At 40.0% G+C, this 25232-nt stretch overlaps 1 protein-coding gene across 12 annotated transcripts in view; it reads left to right on the forward strand.

Moving 5' to 3' along the window:
- LOC105484407 (proline rich coiled-coil 2C) overlaps positions 1-25232 on the forward strand; it is a 106477-nt gene that overhangs the window by 52153 nt on the left and 29092 nt on the right. For 11 of the 12 annotated variants that reach the window (XM_011745950.3, XM_011745956.2, XM_011745953.2 and 8 more), the window contains exons 16-20: positions 1040-3298; positions 6291-6499; positions 10326-10480; positions 17510-18407; positions 21288-21373. In XM_011745950.3, coding sequence (XP_011744252.1) covers positions 1040-3298; positions 6291-6499; positions 10326-10480; positions 17510-18407; positions 21288-21373 — 3607 coding nt within the window. The remainder of the gene's footprint in view (positions 1-1039; positions 3299-6290; positions 6500-10325; positions 10481-17509; positions 18408-21287; positions 21374-25232) is intronic. The other variant, XM_011745947.2, reaches the window with a different exon arrangement.

The raw sequence follows: 25232 nt of genomic DNA on the forward strand, positions 1-25232 counted from the left end.
GTCTCAAACTCCTGGGCTCAAGTGATCCTCCTGCCTCCCAGAGTGCAAGGATTACAGGCGTGAGCCCCTACTCCAGGCCCTTTATTGTTTTATGTTTTATTTTTTATTTTTTTTTGAAGCGGAGTTTCACTTTTGTTGCCCAGGCTGGAGTGCAATGGCACCATCTCAGCTCACCACAGCCTCCGCCTCCCGGGATGAAGCGATTCTCCTGCCTCAGCCTCCTGAGTAGCTGGGATTACAGGCATGTGCCACCATGCCCAGCTGATTCTGTATTTTTAGTAGAGATGTGGTTTCTCCATGTTGGTCAGGCTGGTCTCAAACTCCCTACCTCAGGTGATGCGCCCACCTCGGCCTTCCAAAGTGAGGATTGGGATTACAGGCATGAGCCACCACACCCAGCCCCATTTGTGTTTGTGGTAGAAACCACTTAGAACATTAGATCTATCCTCTTAACAAAAATTTAATTGTATAGTACCATGTAGTTAACTGTAAACACAATGTTATACAGCAGATCTGCAGAACATTTTTTTATCTTGCATGACTGAAACTTTATACCTATTTCCTATTTTTACCTTCACCTGTATTTCCTATATTATACCTATACCTATATTTCCTATTTCTGCCTACTCCTAGCCCCTGGCAGCCACCATTATGGTTTCTGCTTTGATGAGGTTGATTACTTCACGTTCCTCATGTAAGGTATTTGTCCTGACTGACTGACTTCACTTAAGCATAATGTCCTCAGGGTTTATCCATGTTGTAGCATATGACACTATTTCCTTCTTTTTTATCCCTGAATAATATTCTGTTGTATGTGTATACCACATTTTCTTTATCCATTCAGCTATTGGATATTTAGGCTGTTTCCACCTCTTGGCTACTGTGAGTAATTCTCCTCTAAACTTTTTATATAGCGAGAGAAAGATTCTCATTATGGTTAAGAGTCTTTGCTTTCTGTTTTAGAGGTATTATTTTGCTATATACTTCACGTGGGGAAGATTGCTTTGTTGGTTATACCTTTGAATTCTTATCATCATAGGTCTGAAGCTGCGTTGGACCAGGAACAGATTACTGCTGCTTATTCTGTAGAACATAATCAATTAGAGGCCCATCCAAAGGCAGACTTTGTCAGAGAATCAAGTGAGGCAGAAGTACAAAAGTTTTTAAGCAGATCTGTGGAAGATGTTAGACCTCACCATACTGATGCAAATAATCAATCTGCTTGTTTTGAAGCACCTGATCAAAAGACCTTACCCACTCCACAAGAGGAGCGGATTTCAGCTGTAGAAAGTCAGCCTTCCCGGAAAAGGAGTGTTTCCCATGGATCTAACCATATGCAAAAACCAGATGAGCAGAGAAGTGAACCATCTGCAGGCATTCCTAAAGTAACCAGCAGATGCATTGATTCAAAAGAACCAACAGAAAGGCCAGAGGAGAAACCAAAAAAGGAAGGCTTTATACGATCTTCCGAAGGACCAAAACCTGAAAAAGTATATAAATCTAAATCAGAAACTCGTTGGGGCCCACGACCAAGCTCCAACAGAAGGGAAGAAGGTAATGATAGACCTGTGAGAAGATCAGGTCCCATTAAAAAACCTGTACTTAGAGATATGAAAGAGGAACGGGAACAGAGGAAGGAGAAAGAAGGAGAAAAGACCGAAAAGGTGACTGAAAAAGTAGTTATAAAGCCTGAAAAGACGGAAAAGAAGGATCTTCCTCCTCCCCCACCACCACCTCAGCCACCAGCACCGATTCAGCCACAGTCAGTTCCACCACCAATTCAACCAGAAGCAGAGAAATTTCCTTCAACAGAAACTGCAACTTTGGCTCAAAAACCATCTCAGGATACTGAGAAGTCTCTGGAACCTGTGAGTACTGTTCAGGTAGAGCCTGCAGTTAAGACTGTAAACCAACAGCCTGTGGCAGCACCAATAGTCAAAGAAGAAAAACAACCTGAGAAAGTCATCAGCAAAGACCTTGTTATAGAGAGGCCTCGACCAGATTCAAGACCAGCAATTAAAAAAGAATCAACTTTACCTCCCAGGACCTACTGGAAAGAAGCTAGAGATAGAGATTGGTTTCCAGATCAAGGATACAGAGGTCGAGGCCGAGGTGAATATTACTCCAGAGGTCGAAGCTATAGAGGTTCTTATGGAGGGCGTGGCAGGGGTGGTAGGGGACACACTCGAGATTATCCTCAGTATAGAGACAATAAGCCAAGAGCAGAGCATGTACCCTCAGGGCCTCTCAGACAGCGAGAAGAAAGTGAAACACGGAGTGAGAGCTCCGATTTTGAAGTTGTCCCCAAAAGACGACGACAGCGGGGTTCAGAGACTGACACAGACAGTGAAATTCATGAAAGTGCAAGCGACAAGGATAGTTTAAGTAAAGGCAAACTTCCCAAAAGAGAGGAACGGCCTGAAAACAAAAAACCTATGAAGCCTCAATCTTCTTTCAAGCCTGATAATCATGTTCGAATAGATAATAGACTGCTAGAAAAGCCTTATGTAAGGGATGACGATAAATCTAAACCAGGCTTTCTTCCTAAAGGAGAGCCTACAAGGAGAGGCAGAGGGGGAACATTCAGGCGTGGTGGGAGGGATCCTGGAGGCCGTCCATCACGCCCTTCCACTTTACGAAGACCAGCTTATCGGGACAATCAGTGGAACCCAAGGCAGTCAGAAGTTCCTAAACCAGAAGATGGAGAGCCACCAAGAAGACACGAGCAGTTTATTCCTATAGCAGCAGATAAACGACCTCCAAAATTTGAGCGAAAATTTGACCCAGCTAGAGAAAGGCCTCGAAGGCAGCGTCCTACCCGACCACCAAGGCAAGACAAACCACCTCGATTTAGACGGCTAAGAGAGAGGGAGGCTGCTTCAAAATCAAATGAGGTGGTAGCAGTGCCCACAAATGGCACAGTTAATAATGTGGCTCAAGAACCAGTTAATACGATTGGGGATATTTCTGGGAATAAGACACCAGATTTATCTAATCAGAACTCTTCAGATCAGGCAAATGAAGAATGGGAAACAGCTTCTGAAAGCAGTGATTTCAATGAGAGGCGAGAGAGGGATGAAAAAAAAAATGCTGACTTGAATGCACAAACAGTTGTAAAGATTGGAGAGAATGTTTTACCGCCAAAGAGGGAAATTGCAAAGAGAAGTTTTTCAAGTCAGAGACCAGTAGATCGTCAGAATCGACGTGGCAACAATGGTCCACCCAAATCAGGAAGGAATTTCTCAGGTCCTAGAAATGAAAGGAGAAGTGGTCCACCATCAAAAAGTGGGAAGAGAGGGTGAGTACTTTGTTTTAAATATAGTTGCTTCCGCACCTTTAAAGAAGCTTAAAAGTAGAGTTCTTGGTTGAAGAGCCAGTCTAGATAAAGGACCAAAAAACATTGTTCTTCCCAAATGCTTTATTCTCTGTTCTCAAAGTGTAAGGGTGCTTAAGGAAGAGAGGCTAAGGTGTCTTAGGAGTCTTTCCCTGCTAAGTTACATTTTCCAGAAGAGTCCTCTTGGAAACTTGTAGCTTTGGGAAAATGTACGCATCTAGGGAGGGACATGTACGGTGTCCTTATTTGGTAAGTATCTGATGAGTAACCCTCCCTTCTTTCTCAGTTTCTCCTTATAAACCTCTAGTGCTACACAGGTGTCCTCCGAGGTTTAAATTAATGTTATAACCGTATACTTTATCACTCAATACTGGTTTCTTGAGAATTAGTGTTGAACATTAAGGATAAATTGTATTCTTATCTTGGGTTGCGAATCTATAATCAACAATCATCTATAGAGAGGCCCAGAAAACAAATCCCTGTTCTACTGCCAAGGACACCAGTAACATAATTGCCATGGCAATGGATTTTTTTTAAGAATTTTTCTCAAGTAAGCTAAACTTGGCCTGTTTTTTTAAGTATTAAGATGTTGGGCTGGGCGCAGTGGCTCACACCTGTAATCCCAGCACTTTGGGAGGCCGAAGCACGAGGTCCTCACACAAGGTCAGGAGATTGAGACCATCCTGGCTAACACAGTGAAACCCCGTCTCTACTAAAAATACAAAAAATTAGCCAGGCATGGTGGCAGGCGCCACCGGGAGGCGGAGCTTGCAGTGAACTGAGATCGTGCCACTGCACTCCAGCCTGGGCCACAGAGCAAGACTCCGTCTCAAAAAAAAAAAAAAAAAAAAGACGTTGGTTATAGTAAGCTAGTATTGATTTCTTTAGTATTAGAAAGCATTATAAAGTAGCAGTTAAGATTCAGAATGCCTAGGTTCAAAATCTAGGCTCTGATACTTTCTAGTTGCTTACCCTTTGCATCCTCACCGGTAAAATGGGGAGAAAATAATAGCACTTAATGTGTGAAGATACTAAGATGATACTTGTGATGCACTTAATACTTGGTATATAGTAAGTAATCATTATTATGTGTGCCCTGCTTTTAGAGCAATTGCCAGGTTTGCAGCCTGAGCTGATAAGAATTTAAGAATTTATTTGGACTGTATGGTATTAATCTGAGTTCCTTAGGTTTACATACTTAGCACTTCAGGTTACTATACTCGTAAGGTATATTTGTCTGTTTTCTGTTGATATAACTAAATACCTGAGACTGGGTAATTTATAAAGAAAAGAAATGTATTTCTTGCATATCTCTTGGCTGCAAAGTCCAAGGTTGAGGGGGCCACATCTTGTGATGGCCTTCTTGTTGGTAGAGACTCTGCAGAGTCCCAAGGCACCATGCTTATCACATGGTGAGGGGGCTCACAAGAGATGGCAGGACTGGCTTTTATAACAGACTCATTCATGATAACTAACCAACTCCCTTGATAACCCATTCATTAACCTGTTAAGGATCAATCCATTCAGAAGGGCAGAGCCCTCATGACATAATCACCTCCCAGAGTTCTCACCGCTCACCACTGCTGCACTGGCATTAGGGACCAAGTTTCCAACACATGAACGTTTTCTTTTCTTTTTTTTTTTTCTGATGGGGCAGGTGGGGGATGGAGTCTCACTGTCACCCAGGCTGTAGTACAGTGGCACAATCTTGGCTCACTGCAACCTCCACCCCCCTGGGTTCAAGCATTTCTCCTGGCTCAGCCTCTCTAGTGGCTGGGATTACAGGCGTGCACTACCATGCCCAGCTAATTTTTGTATTTTTAGAAGAGACAGGGTTTCACCATGTTTGCTAGGCTGGTCTCGAGCTTCTGGCCTCAGGTGATCTGCTCACTTCAGCCTCCCAGAGTGCCGGCCCCACACATGAACTTTTGAGGGATACGTTCAAACCACAGCATTAGAGAAGATATACTTGCTCTTCCAGATAATTTAGAAAGAGGAAATTTTTACTTGGAATTTGATTCCCTTAAAATTCCAAGAGAATCAGGATAACCAAAATAAATAGAATAGTTTATTTCCTGTAACCAAACAATTAGAATTTTAAGTAACAATACTCAAAGTTTTGATATGATTTTTGTGCCATGTAAATCTCAACTAAGTAGCAAGATTTTTGTGCCACCTAGATAGGTAGCAACAACTTTGAACCTATGGAAATGGCAGTGACGATTATAATTAAATGTTTTATAAGAGCACCATGTAGAAGAAATGAAGTCATTCCTAAAATGTTTGAGGTTATGGCCAGGGACATGGTAAGCTTTTATCTTGAGTAATACTATAGGCTAGGATGAAAATGTATTAGTAAACCCATTTCCCATGATCCTTTTCACTTGGAAATTTTAAAAAATCAACCTGAAATTATTCTTTTAGGAAATAAGAACTGTGGGGGATACATTTGGTTTGTGAAGTGAATTATTTCTATATTAAGGTTTTTAAAATAATTATATCAATGTGTAAATCTGATTACTTTTTTTAAATCTACATAGTTGTGAATATAGAATGCTTTTTAAAAATTTTTATTTTCATATGCTGCCCACTTTTGGAGAGCATCCATTTGTGAATACTTTGAACTTGCTTGGATCACAGAAATGTTCTATAAACAGTGTTAATTAGCTCATTTATAATATGATAGACAAATAGATTCTTTAAGAACTTCAGGTATAATTAGAATTCTAGAATTTAATTGCTGGAAAGAACTCTAGGGAGCTAGTCTACTTTCTTGGGAAACCCAGTTTTAGTAAGGTTGTATTCAACAAAAGTCACTAATGCTTGTTTGGTTACAGTTAGTTTTCTATCCCAGCAGTGTTTCATCTTAGAATGAACTTTAGAAACTGCCAATAAGAGCATTTTTCTTTTGTTCGGATAGGTGGAAATAGTAATACCTCAAGTCATCTTTTTGTAGGCCATTTGATGACCAGCCTGCAGGCACAACTGGGGTTGACCTCGTCAATGGCAGCTCTGCACACCATCAGGAAGGAGTACCCAATGGTACAGGACAAAAGAACTCCAAAGATTCTACTGGGAAAAAAAGAGAAGACCCCAAACCAGGTCCTAAAAAACCTAAAGAGAAAGTGGATGCTCTGTCTCAGTTTGATCTCAACAATTATGCAAGTATGTCTTAGGTTTCTTTCATTTTATTTATTTATTTGTTACATTTTAAAATGTAGATGCCACAATTAAAGAAGTTTTCCAAGAAGGAAAGAGTTGGACATTCAAGGTATACATAGTGGCTGATTATGAAATACTAACTAATTGAACTTAAACTAAAATAACTCCAGCTTTTAGTGTAGCCTTGAATGCTTAATAAAATTTTTGTTAAAAATAATCCAGTAGCATTGCACTGTTCTTCCAAAAAAGAGGAAGAAAATAACACTCTAGTTTGCCAGATTTGAGAAAGCACAGAAATTTGATTCTTAGTTATATTGGTATAGATGTATTATTAAAAACAAAAGGAACTAAATGTTAAACTTGGTGAATTATGTCCTTGGTAAAATTGGTGTCTAAGATACAGCAAATACAAAATAAATAATAGGACAAGAGGCAGTGTCACTGTGGGTAACTGGGAAAGCCATGAAGTAATAGAGGATCAAATGTGAAGGATAATACAAGCAACAAGAAAATACTAGATGAGGAAACAGGCAAGGAGTATCTGTGTATAGACATTTATACATGTCAAATGTACTATTTGCCATTCATTTGGATGAAACTGGAAATACTGAATAAAATCGAGATATTTACTAAGTTAAGACCAGATAGCTCAGATAGTAGTAATAATAGTAGTAATAGGAAAGTTGGGTTAGTTGCGGTTATTCTAGTATGAGAGATGTAGATGAGGTTTTTCTTTCATCTGCCTAATGGTTATTTGTACATATTAAGCCCTGATTTGAGCACAGCTCATGGACATTATTTTTTGACCAGTGGTTCTCAAAGCGTGGTCCCCACATCATCAGCATTACCTGGAAATTTGTGAGCAATGCAAATTCTTCATTGTTTGTTTGTTATGAGACAGAGTCTTACTCTGTTGCCCAGGCTGGTGTGCAGTGACACAATCTCGGCTCACTGCAACATCTGCATCCCAGACTCAAGCAATTCCCCAGCCTCAGCTTCCCAAGTAGCTGGAACTACAGGCATGAGCCACCATGTCCAGCTAATTTTTTGTTGTCGAAGAAATGGGTTTTCGCCATGTTGTCCAGGGTGGTCTCGAACTCCTGAGCTTAAGCCATCCGCCCGCCTTGGCCTCCCAAAGTGCTGGGATGACAGGCGTGAGCCACTAGGCCCGGCGCAGTGGCTCAGGGCTGTCATCCCAGCACTTTGGGAGGCCGAGTTGGGTGGATCACCTGAGGTCAGGAGTATGCGACCAGCCTGACCAACATGGAGAAACCTCGTCTCTACTAAAAATACAAAATTAGCCAGGCATGGTGGCACTTGCCTGTTAAAAAAAAAAAAAAAAGACATAAAAACAGATAAAAACTATATTTCTGAAGTGGTGATAGAAATTAAGCTATTCACTTCAACTCATTAAAGTTATCTTTAAGAGTTAGTCACCTTTAGTTCTTTTTCCTGGTAACATTATTTTTAAGTAATATGCCTAACCTAAAATGGTAAAAAGAAAGAGGGCACTGGAAACTAAAATGTAGTGTTCAAATTTTCCATAAATGCTACATGTAGTTGAGTGAAATAAGGAAGTTGAAATAATAAGATAGGCTTTACGCACACACATTTTAGTGTAAGTGAAAAACTGAGATGATATTAGAATTATGATGAGGTCTTTCCATCAGTCTGAAGTAATGTGTGCATGACATCCTTTGAAGTGTTTGACTCAGACCTTTCATTGAAATGAGAATATGCTTCATTTTACAGAGTTCATGATTTTTAAAAGGATTTTAAAAACAAGTAGACTTGTCTTATAAATCAGAATCAACTGGGGTTTTTTTTCTTTTGAAATCAAATTTCCTTTTTTTTTTTTTTTTTTTTTTTTTTTTTTGAGACGGAGTCTTACTCTGTGGCCCAGGCTGGAATGCAGTGGCATAATCTCAGCTCACTGCAACCTCCACCTCCCCAGTTCAAATGATTCTCCTACCTCAGCCTTCTGAATAGTTGGGACTACATGCGCGTGCCACTATGCCCAGCTAATTTTTTTTGTATTTTTAGTAGAGACAGGGTTTTACCATGTTGGCCAGGCTAGCCGTGAACTCCTGACCTCATGTGATCTGCCTTCCTTGGCCTCCCAAGGTGCTGGGATTACAGGTGTGAGCCACCATGCCCAGCCAGTTTCTAAGGAGTGAAAGCCAGTAGTCATTTTTCATTTCATCTCTCAGTGTATGTTAATGCTAAGTTTTAACTATTTTAGAAGAATTGTTTGTAGATAGTTTCTCTCACCACTTCCCTGATCATACCTATGTTGCTATACCTAACAAGTATCACCTTCCCTTGTTGCTGTACCCAACAAGTTATCACCATCCTGAATTGTATACTTATTGTTTCCAAGAAAAATATTTTTATTGTATGTGTAATTTCCAATTAAAATATTGTATATTGTTTGAAAATTAAATAATTTCTTTAAATTGCTTCACTCTTTCTCGATACTTACACTTATTGTTCAGATATTATACCTATAATAAAAAATTACATTACCTGAAGTAATTTAATTTTTCTTGGAAATATTATTTGATGGATTTATAGTTCACGTACTGACTGGGATATAGGATAATTTTAAGATAGACAAAGTAATGGTTAGTGGGAAAAGAAGTTGAAAAATGATCTTGAGTTATTCATCACCTAGATGATTTTGGTATGTGTTCACCTATGCCATCTTACATTCACGCACAGCTTACACATTTATTTATTTTAATTGATTGAGACAGGGTCTCGCTCTCCCAGGCTGGAGTGCGGTGGCATGATCTCAGCTCACTGCCGTCTCAACCCCTCCAACTGAAGTCATTCTCCTACCTCAGACTCCCGAGTAGCTGGGACCACAGGCGTGCACCTAGCTAATTTTTACATTTTTTCTAGAGACAGGGTTTCACTACGTTGCCCATAACACATTTATTTTTTAAAACTCCACACTGTAGACAAGGGTCTACATAAAACAGAGACATTAAGAGTCATAAGACCATCTAGGCCGGTCATCTTACCTTAAATCAGCTTATTTCGTTTTTTAAAACATTATTTATTTATTTATATGTTTGGTTTTAAAGTAGAGACAGGGTCTCCCCATGTTGCCCAGGCTGGTGTGAAACTGTTGGCCTCAAATGATCCTCCCACTTCGGCCTCCCAATATGCTGAAGCACTAAGCCAGTTTATTTCATTTTTTGAAAAAGAAAAATAATAGTAACAGCCACCTCTTAGAATGGTTAGATGCAAATGAGGTAGAATGTTTTGTGGATCTTTTAAAGCACTATACAGATCTGAGGCTAAGAGATAGAGGTTAGTTCATAGGAAAATTTTGATTTTGTTTCTTTTTTAAGGCATTACCACTATATTACTTAACTATATCATTTAAAACGATATTTTTAGGATTTTTTGGACAGAGTCGCACTCTGTCACTCAGGCTGGGATGCAGTGGCATGGTCTCAGCTCATTGCAACCTCCACCTTCCAGGTTCAAATGATTCTTGTGCTTCAGCCTCCCAAGTATCTGGGACTACAGGTGTATACCACCACACTCGTCTAATTTTGGTATTTTTAGTAGAGAGAGGGTTTTGTCATGTTGGCCATGCTGGTCTCGAACTTCTGGCCTCAAGCAGTATGCCCATCTTGACCTCCAAAAGTGTTGGGATTACAGACGTGAGACACTGCACCTGGCCAGTTTTAGGATTTTTATTTTTAACTTTTAAGTGTATGAAATCTTTTCAAATCTTTACAATGAATGGCCATGCTATAGGGTGGGAAACATTTGAAAAACAGAAAATATCTTAAATCCTTTTCCACACCCACAGGTGTTGTTATAATTGATGATCATCCTGAAGTAACAGTAATTGAAGATCCCCAGTCAAATTTGAATGATGATGGTTTTACTGAAGTGGTATCCAAAAAACAACAAAAACGTTTACAGGATGAAGAACGCCGAAAGAAGGAAGAACAAGTCATACAGGTTTAAATCTGGTTTCAACTTGTTGCTGGTTATTTACATTTGTTGCCCAAAGTGTATCAGCAAATGTTCAAGGTTTTTATCTACTTGTAATGTCAAGACTGTATTCATTATTCAGGTGTTAAGAGTGACATCATCTTCCCAACTTTAAATCATTTTGACCGGAATCAAAGGAAATTTTAAATAAAATATAAGGACTGTAGCTCCTTATATTTTGACTTATAGCAAAGACCATCTTTTTTTTCTTTTTTTTTTTTTATACTTTAAGTTCTAGGGTACATGTGCACAACGTGCAGGTTTGTTACATATGTATTCATGTGCCATGCTGGTATGCTGCACCCATTAACTCATCATTTACATTAGGTATTTCTCCTAATGCTATCCCTCCCTCCTCCTCCATCCCACAACAGGCCCTGGTGTGTGATGTTCCCCTCTGTGTCCAAGTGTTCTCATTGTTCAGTCCCCACCTATGAGTGAAAACGTGCAGTGTTTGGTTTTCTGTCCTTGCGATAGTTTGCTGAGAATGATGGTTTCCAGCTTCATCCATGTCCCTACAAAGGACATGAACTCATCCTTTTTTATGGCTGGATGGTATTCCATGGTGTATATGTGCCACATTCTCTTAATCCAGTCTGTCATTGATGGACATTTGAGTTGGTTCCAAGTTTTTGCTATTGTGAATAGTACTGCAGTAAACATACATGTGCTGTGTCTTTATAGCAGCATGGTTTATAATCCTTTGGGTATATCCCCAGTAATGGGATGGCTGGGTCACATGGTATTTCTAGTTCTAGATCCTTGAGGAATCACCACACTGTCTTCCACAGTGGTTGAACTAGTTTATACTCCCACCAACGGTGTAAAAGTGTTCCTGTTTCTCCACATCCTCTCCAACACCTGTTATTTCCTGACTTTTTAACGATTGCCATTCTAACTGGTGTGAGTTGGTATCTCACTGTGGTTTTGATTTGCATTTCTCTGATGGCCAGTGATGATGAGCATTTTTTCATGTGTCTGTTGGCTGCATAAATGTCTTCTTTTGAGAAGTGTCTGTTCATATCCTTTGCCCACTTCTGATGGGGTTGTTTGATTTTTTTCTAGTAAATTTGTTTTAAGTTCTTTGTAGATTCTGGATATTAGCCCTTTGTCAGATGGGTAGATTGCAAAAATTGTCTCCCATTCTATAGGTTGCCTGTTCATGCTGATGGTAGTTTCTTTTGCTGTGCAGAAGCTCTTTAGTTTAATTAGATCCCATTTGTCTGTTTTGGCTTTTGTTGACATTGCTTTTGGTGTTTTAGTCATGAACTCCTTGACTATGCATTTGTCCTGAATAGTATTGCCTAGGTTTTCTTCTAGGGTTTTTATGGTTTTAGGTCTAGCATTTAAGTCTTTAATCCATCTTGAATTAATTTTTGCATAAGTCGTAAGGAAGGGATCCAGTTTCAGCTTTCTACATATGGCTAGCCAGTTTTCCCAGCACTATTTATTAAATAGAGAATCGTTTTCCCATTTCTTGTTTCTGTCAGGTTTGTCAAAGATCAGATGGTTGTAGATGTGTGGTATTATTTCTGAGGCCTCTGTTCTGTTCCGTTGGTCTGTATCTCTGTTTTGGTACCAGTACCATGCTGTTTTGATTACTATAGCCTTGTGGTATAGTTTGAAGTTGGGTAGCGTGATGCCTCCAGCTTTGTTTTTTTTGCTTAGGATTGTCTTGGCAATGCAGGCTCTTTTTTGTTTCTGTATGAACTTTAAAGTAGTTTTTTCCAATTCTGTGAAGAAAGACATTGGTAGCTTGATGGGGATGGCTTTGAATCTATAAATTACCTTGGGCAATATGGCCATTTTCATGATATTGATTCTTCCTATCCGTGAACATGGAATGTTCTTCCATTTGTTTGTGTCCACTTTTATTTCGTTGAGCAGTGGTTTCTAGTTCTTGAAGACGTCCTTCACATCCCTTGTTAAGTTGGATTCCTAGGTATTTTATTTTCTTTGAAGCAATTGTGAATGGGAGTTCACTCATGATGTGGCTCTCTGTCTGTTATTGGTGTATAAAAATGCTTGTGATTTTTGCACATTGATTTTGTATCCTGAGACTTCGCTGAAGTTGCTTATCAGCTTAAGGAGATTTTGGGCTGAGACGATGGGGTTTCCTAAATATACAATCATGTCATCCGCAAACATGGACAGTTTGACTTCCTGTTTTCCTAATTGCTACCCTTTATTTCTTTCTCCTGCCTGATTGCCCTAGCCAGAACTTCCAACACTGTGTTGAATAGGAGTGGTGAGAGAGGGCGTCCCTGTCTTGTGCCAGTTTTCAAAGGGAATGCTTCCAGTTTTTTGCCCATTTAGTATGATACTGGCTGTGGGTTTGTCATAAATAGCTCTTATTATGTTGAGATACATTCCGTCAATACCTAGTTTATTGAAAGTTTTTGGCATGAAGGGCTGTTAAATTTTGTCGAAGGCCTTTTCTGCATTTATTGAGATAATGTAGTTTTTGTCTTTGCTTCTGTTTATGTGATAAATTACGTTTATTGATTTGCATGTGTTGAACCAGCCTTACATCCCAGGAATGAAGCCAACTTGATCTTGTTAGATAAGCTTTTTGATGTGCTGCTGGATTTGGTTGACAAGTATTTTGTTGAGGATTTTCACATCGATGTTCATCAGGGATACTGGTCTAAAATTATATTTTTTGTGTGTGTCTACCAGGCTTTGGTATCAGGATGATGCTGGCCTCATAAAATGAGTTAGGGAGGATTCCCTCTTTTTCCATTGATTGGAATAGTTTCAGAAGGAATGGTACTAGCTCCTCTTTGTACCTCTGGTAGAATTCAGCTCTGAATCCGTCTGGTCCTGGAGTTTTTTTGGTTGGTAGGCTATTAATTATTGCCTCAGTTTCAGAGCCTGTTACTGGTCTATTCAGGGATTCAGATTCTTCCTGGTTTAGTCTTGGGAGGGTGTATGTGTCCAGGAATGTATCCATTTCTTCTAGAGTTTCTAGTTTATTTGCATAGAGGTGTTTATAGTATTCTCTGATGGTAGTTTGTATTTCCGTGGGATAGGTGGTGATATCCTCTTTATCATTTTTTATTGTGTCTGTTTGATTCTTCTCTCTTTTCTTCTTTATTGGTCTTGCTAGCAGTCTATCAATTTTGTTAATCATTTCAAAAAACCAGCTCCTGGATTCATTGATTTTTTTTGAAGGGTTTTTTTTGTCTCTGTCTCCTTCAGTTCTGCTCTGATCTTAGTTATTTCTTGCCTTCTGCTAGCTCTGAATTTGTTTGCTGTCACTTTCCTAGTTCTTTTAATTGTGATGTTGGGGTGTCGATTTTAGATCTTTCCTGCTTTCTCTTGTGGGCATTTGGTGCTATAAATTTCCCTCTACACGCTGCTTTCATTGTGTCCCAGAGATTCTAGTATGTTGTGTCTTTGTTCTCATTGGTTTCAAAGAACATCTTTATTTCTGCCTTCATTTCGTTATGTACCCAGTAGTCATTCAGGAGCAGGTTGTTCAGTTTCCATGTAGTTGAGCGGTTTTGAGTGAGTTTCTTAATCCTGAGTTCTAGTTTGATTGCACTGTGGTCTGAGAGACAGTTTGTTGTGATTTCTGTTCTTCTACATTTGCTGAGGAGTGCTTCCAACCATGTGGTCAATTTTGGAATAAGTGCAGTGTGGTGCTGAGAAGAATGTATATTCTGTTGATTTGGGGTGGAGAGTTCTGTACAAGTCTATTAGGTCCACTTGGTGCAGAGCTGAGTTCAAGTCCTGGATATCCTTGTTAACCTTCTGTCTTGTTGATCTAATATTGACAGTGGGGTGTTAAAGTCTCCTGTTATTATTGTGTGGGAGTCTAAGTCCCTTTGTAGGTCTCTAAGGACTTGCTTTATGAATCTGGGTGCTCCTGTATTGGGTGCATATATACTTAGGATAGTTAGCTCTTGTTAAATTGGTCCCTTTACCATTATGTAATGGCCTTCATTGTCTCTTTTGATCTTTGTTGGTTTAAACTCTGTTTCATTAGAGACTAGGATTGCAACCCCTGCGTTTTTTGTTTTCCATTTGCTTGGTAGATCATCCTCCATCCCTTTATTTTTAGCCTATGTGTGTCTCTGCACGTGAGATAGGTCTCCTGAATACAGCGCACTGATGGGTCTTGACTCTTTAGCCAGTTTGCCAGTCCGTGTCTTTTAATTGGGGCATTTAGCCCATTTACATTTAAGGTTAATGTTGTTATATGTGAATTTGATCCTGTCATTATGATGTTAGCTGGTTGTTTCGCCCATTAATTGATGGAGTTTCTTCCTAGCATCGATGGTCTTTACAATTTAGCATGATTTTGCAGTGGCTGGTACCACTTGTTCCTTTCCATATTTAGTGCTTCCTTCAGGAGCTCTTGTAAGGCAGGCCTGATTGTGACAAAGTCTCTCAACATTTGCTTGTCTGTAAAGGATTTTATTTCTTCTTCACTTATGAAGCTTAGTTTGGCTGGATATGAAATTCTGGGTTGAAAATTCTTTTCTTTAAGAATGTTGAATATTGGCTCCCGCTCTTCTGGTTTGTGGAGTTTCTGTGGAGAGATCTGCTGTTAGTCTGATGGGCTTCCCTTTGAGAGTAACCCGTCCTTTCTCTCTGGCTGCCCTTAACATTTTTCTCATTCATTTCAACCTTGGTGAATCTGACTACTATGTGTCTTGGGGTTGCTCTTCTCGAGGAGTATCTTTGTGGTGTTCTCTGTATTTCCTGAATTTGAATGTTGGCCTGCCTTGCTAGGTTGGGGAAGTTCTCCTGTGTAATATCCTAAAATGTTTTCCAACTTGGTTCCATTTTCCCCATCACTTTCAGGTACACCAGTCAAATGTAGATTTGGTCTTTTCACATAGTCCCATATTTCTTGGAGACTTTGTTCGTTTCTTTTCACTCTTTTTTTCTCTAAACTTTTCTTCTCACTTCATTTCTTTAATTTGATCTTCAGTCACTGATACCCTTTCTTCCACTCAGTCGAATCAGCTACTGAAGCTTGGGCACGTGTCACGTAGTTCGCGTGCTATGGTTTCAGCTCCATCAGGTCATTTAAGTTCTTCTCTACGCTGTTTATTGTAGTTAGCCTTTCGTCTAATCTTTTTTCAAGGGTTTTAGCTTCCTTGCAATGGGTTTGAACATCCTACGTTAGCCCAAAGAAGTTTGTTATTACCAACCTTCTGAAGCCTACTTCTGTCAGTTCGTCAAAGTCATTCTCCATCCAGCTTTGTTCCATTGCTGGCAAGGAGCTGCAATCCTTTGCAGAAGAGGCGCTCTGCTTTTTAGAATTTTCAGCTTTTCTGCTCTGGTTTCTCCCCATCTTTGTGGTTTTATCTACCTTTCATCTTTGATGATGGTGACCTACAGATGGGGTTTTGGTGTGGATGTCCTTTTTGTTGATGTTGATGCTGTTCCTTTCTGTTTGTTACTTTTCCTTGCAACAGCCAGGTCCCTCAGCTACAGGTCTGTTGGAGTTTGATGGAAGTCCACTCCAGACCCTGTTTGCCTGGGTATCACCAGCGGAGGCTGCAGAATAGCAAATATTGCAGGACAGCAAATATTGCTGCCTGATCCTTCCTCTGGAAGCTTTGTCTCAGGGGCACCTGGCTATGTGAGGTGTTAGCCCCTACTGGGAGGTGTCTCCCAGTTAGGCTACACGGGGGTCAGGGGTCCACTTGAGGAGGCAGTCTGTTCTCAGAGCTGAAACACCATGCTGGGAGAACCACTGCTCTCTCCAGAGCAGTCAGACAGGGACATTTAAGTTTGCGGAAGTTTCTGCTGCCTTTTATTCAGCTATGCCCTACCCCCAGAGGTGGAGTCTACAGAGGCAGGCAGACTTGGTTGAAATGCGGGTGGGCTTCCCCCAGTTCGAGCTTCTCAGCTGCTTTGTTTACCTACCGAAACCTCAGCAATGGCGGACACCCCTCCCCCAGCCAAGCTACCACCTCGCACTTTGATCTTAGACTGCTGCCCTAGCAGTGAGCAAGGCTTTGTGGGTCGGGATATAATCTCCTGATTTGCTGTTTTCTAAGACCATTGGGAAAGTGCAGTATTAGGGTGGGAGTCCCGATTTTCCAAGTACAGTCTGTCATGGCTTCCCTTGACTAGGAAGGGGAAATCCCCTGACCCCTTGTGCTTCCCAGGTGAGGTGATGTCCCGCCCTGCTTTGGCTTACCCTCCTTGAACTGCACCCACTGTCCAACCAGTCCCAGTGAGATGAACCAGGTATCTCAGTTGGAAATGCAAAAATCACCCATCTTCTGCGTTGATCACACTGCGAGCTGAAGACCGGAGCCTTTCCTATTTGACCATCTTGGAATGGCAACTGCTACTTCCTCAAGACCATCTTTACTTTAACAACATATTGTATACTAGGGATACCTTATTTGCCCCAAGGCAAAGTTGAGTTGATTTTAAATTATCTTGGAAAGCTAATGAACACAAATGTCACGAACCAGTAGATTTTGGATTCCTGGCCTACAAAAGTATCTGTTGTAATCTATATTAGTTCATTTAAATACACAGTGTGAATCAAGATAAATTATTCGTTTAATTGCATATAACCTTTGGAACCAAATTTTCAGAAGTCATTTATTTAGGAAGGTAAAATAGTAGTGCATCTCCCCTGTATCATAACATACCAGCCACACTGCCCAAATTAATGTCTGTGGCAAATATATGAGTTAAGACTGTAAGTCGCATTTTGTTAGCTTAGTTAAGGTTTGTTGCCAAATGAATTTACTGCAAACTTTCTTAGTTCTTGAATTTCAGAATTGTGTACTGGTATGTCAAGAATGTGCAATACCTATTTGTCTTTTGTCTCAATATCATCTTGGCTTCTCATCATTTAAAATCTTATTAGCAACCCTGACATTTTGTAGTTTGAGTACCTATTTTGCAAAGTAAAGCAGCCAAGTTAGTGGGAGTTAGTTTTGTTAAAAGTTACATTTATGAACTGTTGCTTTCAGCTGCATTTTTGACAAAAATTATCCCTGTTAATTTTTTAAGGTCTGGAACAAAAAGAATGCAAATGAAAAAGGAAGAAGCCAGACTTCTAAGCTTCCTCCAAGATTTGCCAAAAAACAGGCTACAGGAATCCAGCAAGCACAGTCTTCAGCCTCAGTTCCACCTCTAGCTTCGGCTCCACTTCCACCTTCAACCTCAGCCTCGGTTCCAGCCTCAACCTCAGCTGCAGTTCCAGCAACCTTAACTCCAGTTCTAGCCTCAACCTCAGCTCCAGTTCCGGCCTCAACTTTAGTTCCAGTTCTGGCCTCAACCTCAGCTCCAGTTCCAGCCTCACCCTTAGCTCCAGTTTCAGCCTCAGCCTCAGTCTCAGCTTCAGTTCCAGCCTCTACTTCAGCTGTAGCTATAACCTCTTCTTCAGCTCCAGCCTCAGCCCCAGCTCCAACCCCCATCCTTGCCTCAGTTTCAACTCCAGCTTCTGTCCCCATTCTTGCCTCAGCCTCAATTCCCATTCTTGCTTCGGCCCTAGCACCAACTTCAGCTCCAACACCAGCCCCAGCAGCCTCTTCCCCAGCTGCCCCAGTCATCACAGCACCAACTATCCCAGCCTCAGCCCCAACTGCCTCAGTCCCACTTGCCCCTGCCTCAGCCCCAGCCCCAGCCACCACCCCAGTCTCAGCCCCAACTTCCGCCCCGCCTGTTCCAGCCCAGACTCAGACACAGACCCACAAACCAGTCCAGAATCCACTACAGACTCCATCACAGTCTTCAAAACAGCCGCCACCGTCAATTAGGCTGCCTTCAGCTCAAACACCTAATGGCACAGATTACGTAGCCTCAGGAAAATCCATCCAGACCCCACAGTCACATGGCACTCTGACAGCTGAATTATGGGATAACAAGGTGGCCCCACCAGCTGTGCTGAATGATATCTCTAAGAAATGTAAGTTACAAAAGAGAAGTGAGGGGTGGGGAATGGCATGGGAATACTGAGGTTTCTGTTCAATTTTATTTATGTACTCATTAAGTGTTTTCTAGCCATCTCATTTTTTTATTGTAGGAAAAAGTAATAGTAATCCTCTCTTAACTTTCTTAAAATTTTTGTTTTAAGCATGTTTAACAAGCATATTTTATGGAAATAATTTTGTGTTGATGAGAAAATAATAGGCAATGTTTGGGGGAGACTTGTACATGCATACCTCATTTGATTACACTTTGTGGACACTGCATTTTTAAAAATTAAAAGTTCATGGTAACTGCGTCAAGCAAGTCTTCTGGTGTCATTTTTCCAACAGCATGTGCTCATTTCATGTTCTGTGTCACATTTTGGTCATTCTTGGAATGTGTCAAATTTTTCATCATTTATCTGTTATGGTGGTCGGTTATCTTTGATACTGTAATTGTTTTAGGGTACCGTGAACACCCAAATAAGATGGTGAACTTAATTGATAAGTGTTTTGTGTGTTCTGACCACTCCATTGACCAGCTGTACCCTGGTCTCTACCTCTCCTGGACCTCCCCATTCTTTAAGAACACAACAGTATTGAAATTAGGCCAATTAATAACCCTCTAGTGGCTTTTAAGTGTTCAAGTGGATGGAAGAGTCATGTACGTCTGACTTTAAATCAAAAGCTGGAAATGATTAAGCTCAGTGAAGAAGGCATGGTGAAAGCCAAGATAGGTCAAAAGTTAAGTGCTACTTCAGTAATCAATACTAATGATAAGAAAGTAAAACAGTCTTATTGCTGATACAGAGTTTTAGTGGTCTGGGTAGCAGGTCAGTCCAGCCACACCATTCCCTTAACCCAAAGCCTAATCCGAAGCAAGACCCCCATCTCTGTTTAATTCTGTGATGCCTGAGAGAGGTGAGGAAGCTGCCAAAGAAAAGTTTGAACCTAGCAGAGGTTGGTTCAGGAAGTTTAAGGAAAGCAGCCACCTCTATCACATTAAAGTGCAAGGTAAAGCAGCAAGTTATCCAGAAGATCCAAAACTGAGATAATTGATGAAGGGGGCTACATTAAATAATAAATTTTTAATGTAGACGAAACAGCATTCTATTGGAAGAAGATGCCATCTAGGCCTTTCATGACTAGAGAGGAGAAGTCAATGCCTGGCTTAAAAGGACAGGCTGACTCCCTTGTTAAGGGCTAATTTATCTGGTGACTTGCAGCTGAAGCCGGTGCTCATTTACCATGTTTGAAATCCTAGAGCCCTTAAAAATTATACTAAATCTACTCTGCCTGTATTCTAGAAATGTAACAACAAAGCCTAGATGACATCACATCTGTTTACAAAATGGCATACCTAATTTTTTTTTTTTTTTTTTTGAGACAGAGTTTCACTCTTGTCACCTAGGCTGGAGTACAGTGCAGTGGCGCGATCTTGGCTCACTGCAACCTCCACCTCCTGGGTTCAAGCAGTTCCCCCTGCCTCAGCCTCCTGAGTATCTGGGACTACAGGCACACGTCACCCTGCCTGGCTAATTTTGTATTTTTTGTAGAGACAAGGTTTTGCCATGTTGGCCAGGTTGGTCTCGAACCCCTGACTTCAGGTGATCCACCCACCTCAGCCTCCCAAAGTGCTGGAATTACAGGTATGAGCCACCATGCCCAGCCCATACCTATTATTTTTAAGCCCATTGTTGAGACCTACTGCTCAGGGGGAAAAATGCTCAAAAGCTTTCCTTCAAAATATAAGCTTGTTGACAGGGCATCTGGAAACCCTAGAATTGTGATGAAGGTAATACAGGAAGATTTATGTTGTTTTCATGCCTTCCAACATGGCATCCCTTCTGCAGCCCATGGATCAAGGAGCATTTAGACTTTCAAGTCTTGTTATTTAAGAAATACATTTTCTAAGGCTACAGCTTCCATAGACAGTGATTCCTCTGATAGATCTGGGCAAAGAAATTTGAAAACCATGTGGAAAGGATTTACCATTCTAGACTCCTTTGAGAACATTAGTGATTCATGGAAGGACTTCACAATATCAACATTAATAGGAGTTTGGAAGAAATTGATTGTAACTCTCACGGATGACTCGGAGGAATTCAAGACATCAGTGGAGGAAATAACTCTGACGCAAAGAAAGTTGTTTCTTGTGATGAAATCTCCTAGTGAAGATGCTGTGAACTTTGTCGAAATGACAGCAAAGGATCTAGAATATTACATAAACTTAGTTGATTAAACAGCAATGGGATTTGAGACTATTGACTCCAGTTCTGAAAGAAGTTCTACCGTATGGGTAAACAGTATCACATACTACAGAGAAGTCATTCATGAAAGGAATAGTCAATGTTACAAACTTCATTGTTGTCTTATTTTAAGTAATGCCACAGCCATGCTAGCTTTCAGCAAACACCATCCTGGTTAGTTAGCAGCCATCGACATCTCCACTGGCAGGTCTCCACCAGCAAAAAAATTATGATTCAAAGACTAACATGATGATTAGCTTCTTTTTTAGTGGTAGTTTTTATTTTTTTAATTAAGGTATGTACCTTTTTAAAGACATGATGCTATTACATATTAGACTGTAGTATAATGGAAACAGAACTTTTGATATGCACTAGGAAACCAGAAAATTAGTGTGACTTGCTTTATTGCAGTACTTGCTTTATTGTAGTGGTGTGGAACTGAACCCACAATGTTTCTGAGGTATGCCTGTATGTTGATACATAATCTTTGTAAGTGTGATTTGAAAAGTGATTGTTTTATTGGCTGGCTAGTAATAGCCAAACAATAGGAGATTAAGGAAAGGGTTAAATGAGTTAGAGATTATTAGACTCTAAATCTTAATCGTGTTTCCTATGGCTTCTTCTTTCCAGTAGGTCCCATTAGTCCACCACAGCCACCTTCAGTCAGTGCATGGAATAAGCCCTTAACATCGTTTGGATCAGCTGCTTCATCAGAGGTAGGAATAGGCTTTTAACAGCATTGGTGGGGTCAGCGTGCTGGGTTTTCCCTAGCACTTCAGTGTGGCCGGGTGTGGTGGCTTATACCTGTAATCCTAGCATGGTGGGAGGATTGCTTGAGTCCAGGAGTTTGAGACCAGCCTGGGCAACATAGTGAGACCTGCCTGGGCAATGTAGGAAAACTCTGTCTCTACATACAAAACAAAAAATCGCCGGTTGTGGTGGCATGTGCTTTTGTAGTCTAAGCTACTCTGGAGGTGAGGTTGGACTATCACTTGAGCCTGGGAGGTCAAGGCTACAGTAAAGTCATAACTGTGCCACTGTACTCCAGCCTAGGTGATAGAGCAAGACCCCATCTGGAAAGCAAAACAAAACTTATAACATGCCTCAGAATTAACCTGGAGGGCAATTAAAACTTAAGATTGCTGAGCCCCATGCCCATAGTTCATGACTTACTAGGTCTGGGTTGAGGTTTGAATACTTTGGCTGCTACATCTTTACATTTATAAGATGTGTCACTTTTAGACATTAAACACTTGTTTTCAATTTAGTCTCAAAGATTTTAATGATACAGAAAATAAAAGTGCAGTTATTGTTTTCTGGACTTTTCTCCCATATTTCTATCTTGAGGACTTAAGTAATATAAGTATTTAGAAACTGTTTATAGCAGATTGTTATTCTAACATAATTTCTCAAATGTGATACTGGTAAATGACTGTTAGGGGTCAGTGATTCTTCATTCATTCATTGAACGAAAATTTATTAAGCACTCACACTATTCTAGGTAGTGTTCTAACCTGTGGGCTTACAAAACTGGTACTAAAAACAGTCAGAAAGCCCTACCCTCATGGAACTTCCATTGTCCTGTGAAGAGAAAGCACTAATAAAAAAAACATATTGTGTGTTTAATGGTGATCAGCACTGTGGAGAAAAACAAAGCAGGGAAGGTACATAAGGAATTTTCTATGGTTCACAAAGACAGTTTAGGGTGACCACAAAAGCCTACTTAGATAATGCTTGAGTTAAAGACTTGAAGGAGATAAGAGAGCATGCTATTCGAATGTCTGAGGAAAGGAGATACCAGGTTCAGATTGTAGCAAATACGAATGCCATGAGACAGCAGCACGCTTGGTTTGTTTGAGGAAGTTCAGGGAAGTCCATGTGGCTGGAGTGAAATAAGAGATGGAAAGAGAATAGATGAAGTTGGAGGTCACACCTGAGTAGCAGGTGGATCCTACAGGGCCTATGGAAGAGGTAGGAAGACATTGGAGGATGTTGAGCAAGGAGTGACAGGATCTGACTTCTAAAATTATTCTGGGTGGTCTGTGAAAAATAATCCATAGGTGGCAAGAGTAGAAGTTAGGATATTACAATAATCAAATGATGATAGCTTAAAACCTGGGAAGTGGCATGAAAGGTCATGAGAAATAGTTAGTTTCTGAGTATTTTGAAGATTAAGCTGACAAGATTTACTAAAATGTTAAATGGGGTATGAAAAGGGACAGAGGAGTCAAAGTTAGCACCAAAATTTTGGGGTTGAACAGTAGGAAATACTAGAATTTTCAGTAACTGAGATTGGAACGTTCTAAATGGATCCGGTTCGGGGTGAAGATAAGAAGTTCAGTTTTTGACATGTTAGATTTAAGATGCTTATTATACCTCTTAGTGGAAATGTCAGGTAGTTGGATATGAGTCTGTAGTTCAGAAGAGTTCATCTAGTTTGAAGATAACGAATTTGAAATTGTTAGCATATAGATGATGTTTAAAGTGATAGAATTGTATAAGGTTACCAAGGGAGAATGAGAGTAGTTAGGAAAGAGAGTCAAAAATTAAGTCTTGGCCGGGCGCGGTGGCTCAAGCCTGTAATCCCAGCACTTTGGGAGGCTGAGACGGGCGGATCACAAGGTCAGGAGATCGAGACCATCCTGGCTAACCCAGTGAAACCCCGTCTCTACTGAAAAATACAAAAAACTAGCCGGGCGAGGTGGCGGGCGCCTGTAGTCCCAGCTACTCCGGAGGCTGAGGCAGGAGAATGGCGTGAACCCGGGAGGCGGAGCTTGCAGTGAGCTGAAATCCGGCCACTGCACTCCAGCCTGGGTGACAGAGCGAGACTCCGTCTCAAAAAAAAAAAAAATTAAGTCTTGGGGCGTTCTGACTCCAGGAAATGTAGGAATTAGAGAAGCTAAGTGATTAGAGAAGTATCCTAAAAGGCAAGTGAAAGATAAGTTCAAAGAAGGAATAGATTAAGTGTGTCAGATGGCTGCTGGCAGGTCAATTAATATAAGTGTTCAATTGATAGTTGGAGTTATATGATGGTCACTGATGACTTTGATAAGAACATTATTGGTAGAGTAGTAGGGATGAAAGCCTGGATGAAAGAGTGAGTTTAAGAGAAAATGAAAGGAAAGATGAGTACCATTTTCTCTCCATATCTGTGGAGATTGATTTTCACCACCATAATAAACCAAAACCCAGGGATGCTCAAGTCTCATATAAAATGAAGCAGTATTTTCATATAACCTATTCACAACCTCACTGTGTACTTTAAATCATCTCTAGATTAATTATATACCTAATACAATGTAAATGCTATGTAAATTGTTGTTACTCTATATTATTTAGGGAATAATGACAAGAAAGAACAGTCTGTTCTTGTATAGTACTGACACAACCATTTATTATTTTTTTCTGAATATTTTCCATCCATACTGGGTTGAATCCACAGATGTGGAACCTGCAAATAAGGAGAGCCAACTGTATACGAATGTCGTTTTGCTATAAAGGAGTACAGAAAAAAAATAGGGCAGTAGAAGAAAATATAGTTGAGATTTTAATTTTTTTATTTTAATTTTTGTATAGCCTATAGGTGCTGAAAGAATTTTTTTTCGTTAAAGAAGTCTTCCTGCTACTTCTGTCTCCACTCCAGTTTTCTGACTTAGTAGGTCTAGAATAGACTTCATCATCTGTTTTGATGTTACAGATTCTTCAGAGAACTCTGTACAGCTCAAGAGTCACTGCATTCAATATTTAAGAGTTTCAGTTTAGTAATTTTTCTTCTGCATGTTGGTATTAGCATTATGATTAGTCATAGAGAGCATTTCAGGATTTTTCATGCTGGTATGAAGGACAGAGTGGAAGATTGTTTCCCAACTGCAAGATTTTTCTTGCAGGCATTCTACAAGTTTACAGTGATAAATGGGTGTTTACACTTACCTTCAGTCAGTGGTGGAGCAAGATATTTTAGTGGTGTCTCATTTTTCTCTCATACTTTTTTCTTCATTGTCTTTATGTTCTTTATGTTTTCTATATAGAAGTTGATTTTTTGTGAATGTCATACATTATTTTGGAGTTTTTCCTCATGATAAAATTTTGTATTAGCAAAGCTGATATTTCATAGGATGGAAAGAATTCCCTAATGGACTTTTTCTTGGATTATTCTGGTGAAATAGAGCTCTTAATGATTATTTTACTTAAAGTTATCAATGTTAGTTACACCAACTAGCCTTACAAAGACTTGATATTATAATATTGTCTAAACTTTTATCATTCTTTGTATTATGTATTTTTCATAAACACTTTCATTTCAAAGGATATAACATTCTTTAATAGTCATTAACTTGACAGTTATTTTTCTGTTTTTCTACTCATTTAAATATGTACAAGTTCTTAACATTTTTGTACATACAGTTAATAACCTTCACAATCTACTTCATCATTTTCTTTTCTAATACTAACTGTACACTTAAGCTTAACTGACTGTAGAATTTCAACATTGACTAAAGCAAAGAAATTTTTATTCTAATTTACGTCAGTATTTTCCAACACATTCATGCGTTGCTTAACAACAGAGATATATCC

Source organism: Macaca nemestrina, chromosome 1 (genome assembly GCF_043159975.1).
Source record: "Macaca nemestrina isolate mMacNem1 chromosome 1, mMacNem.hap1, whole genome shotgun sequence".
Lineage (NCBI taxonomy): Eukaryota > Metazoa > Chordata > Mammalia > Primates > Cercopithecidae > Macaca > Macaca nemestrina.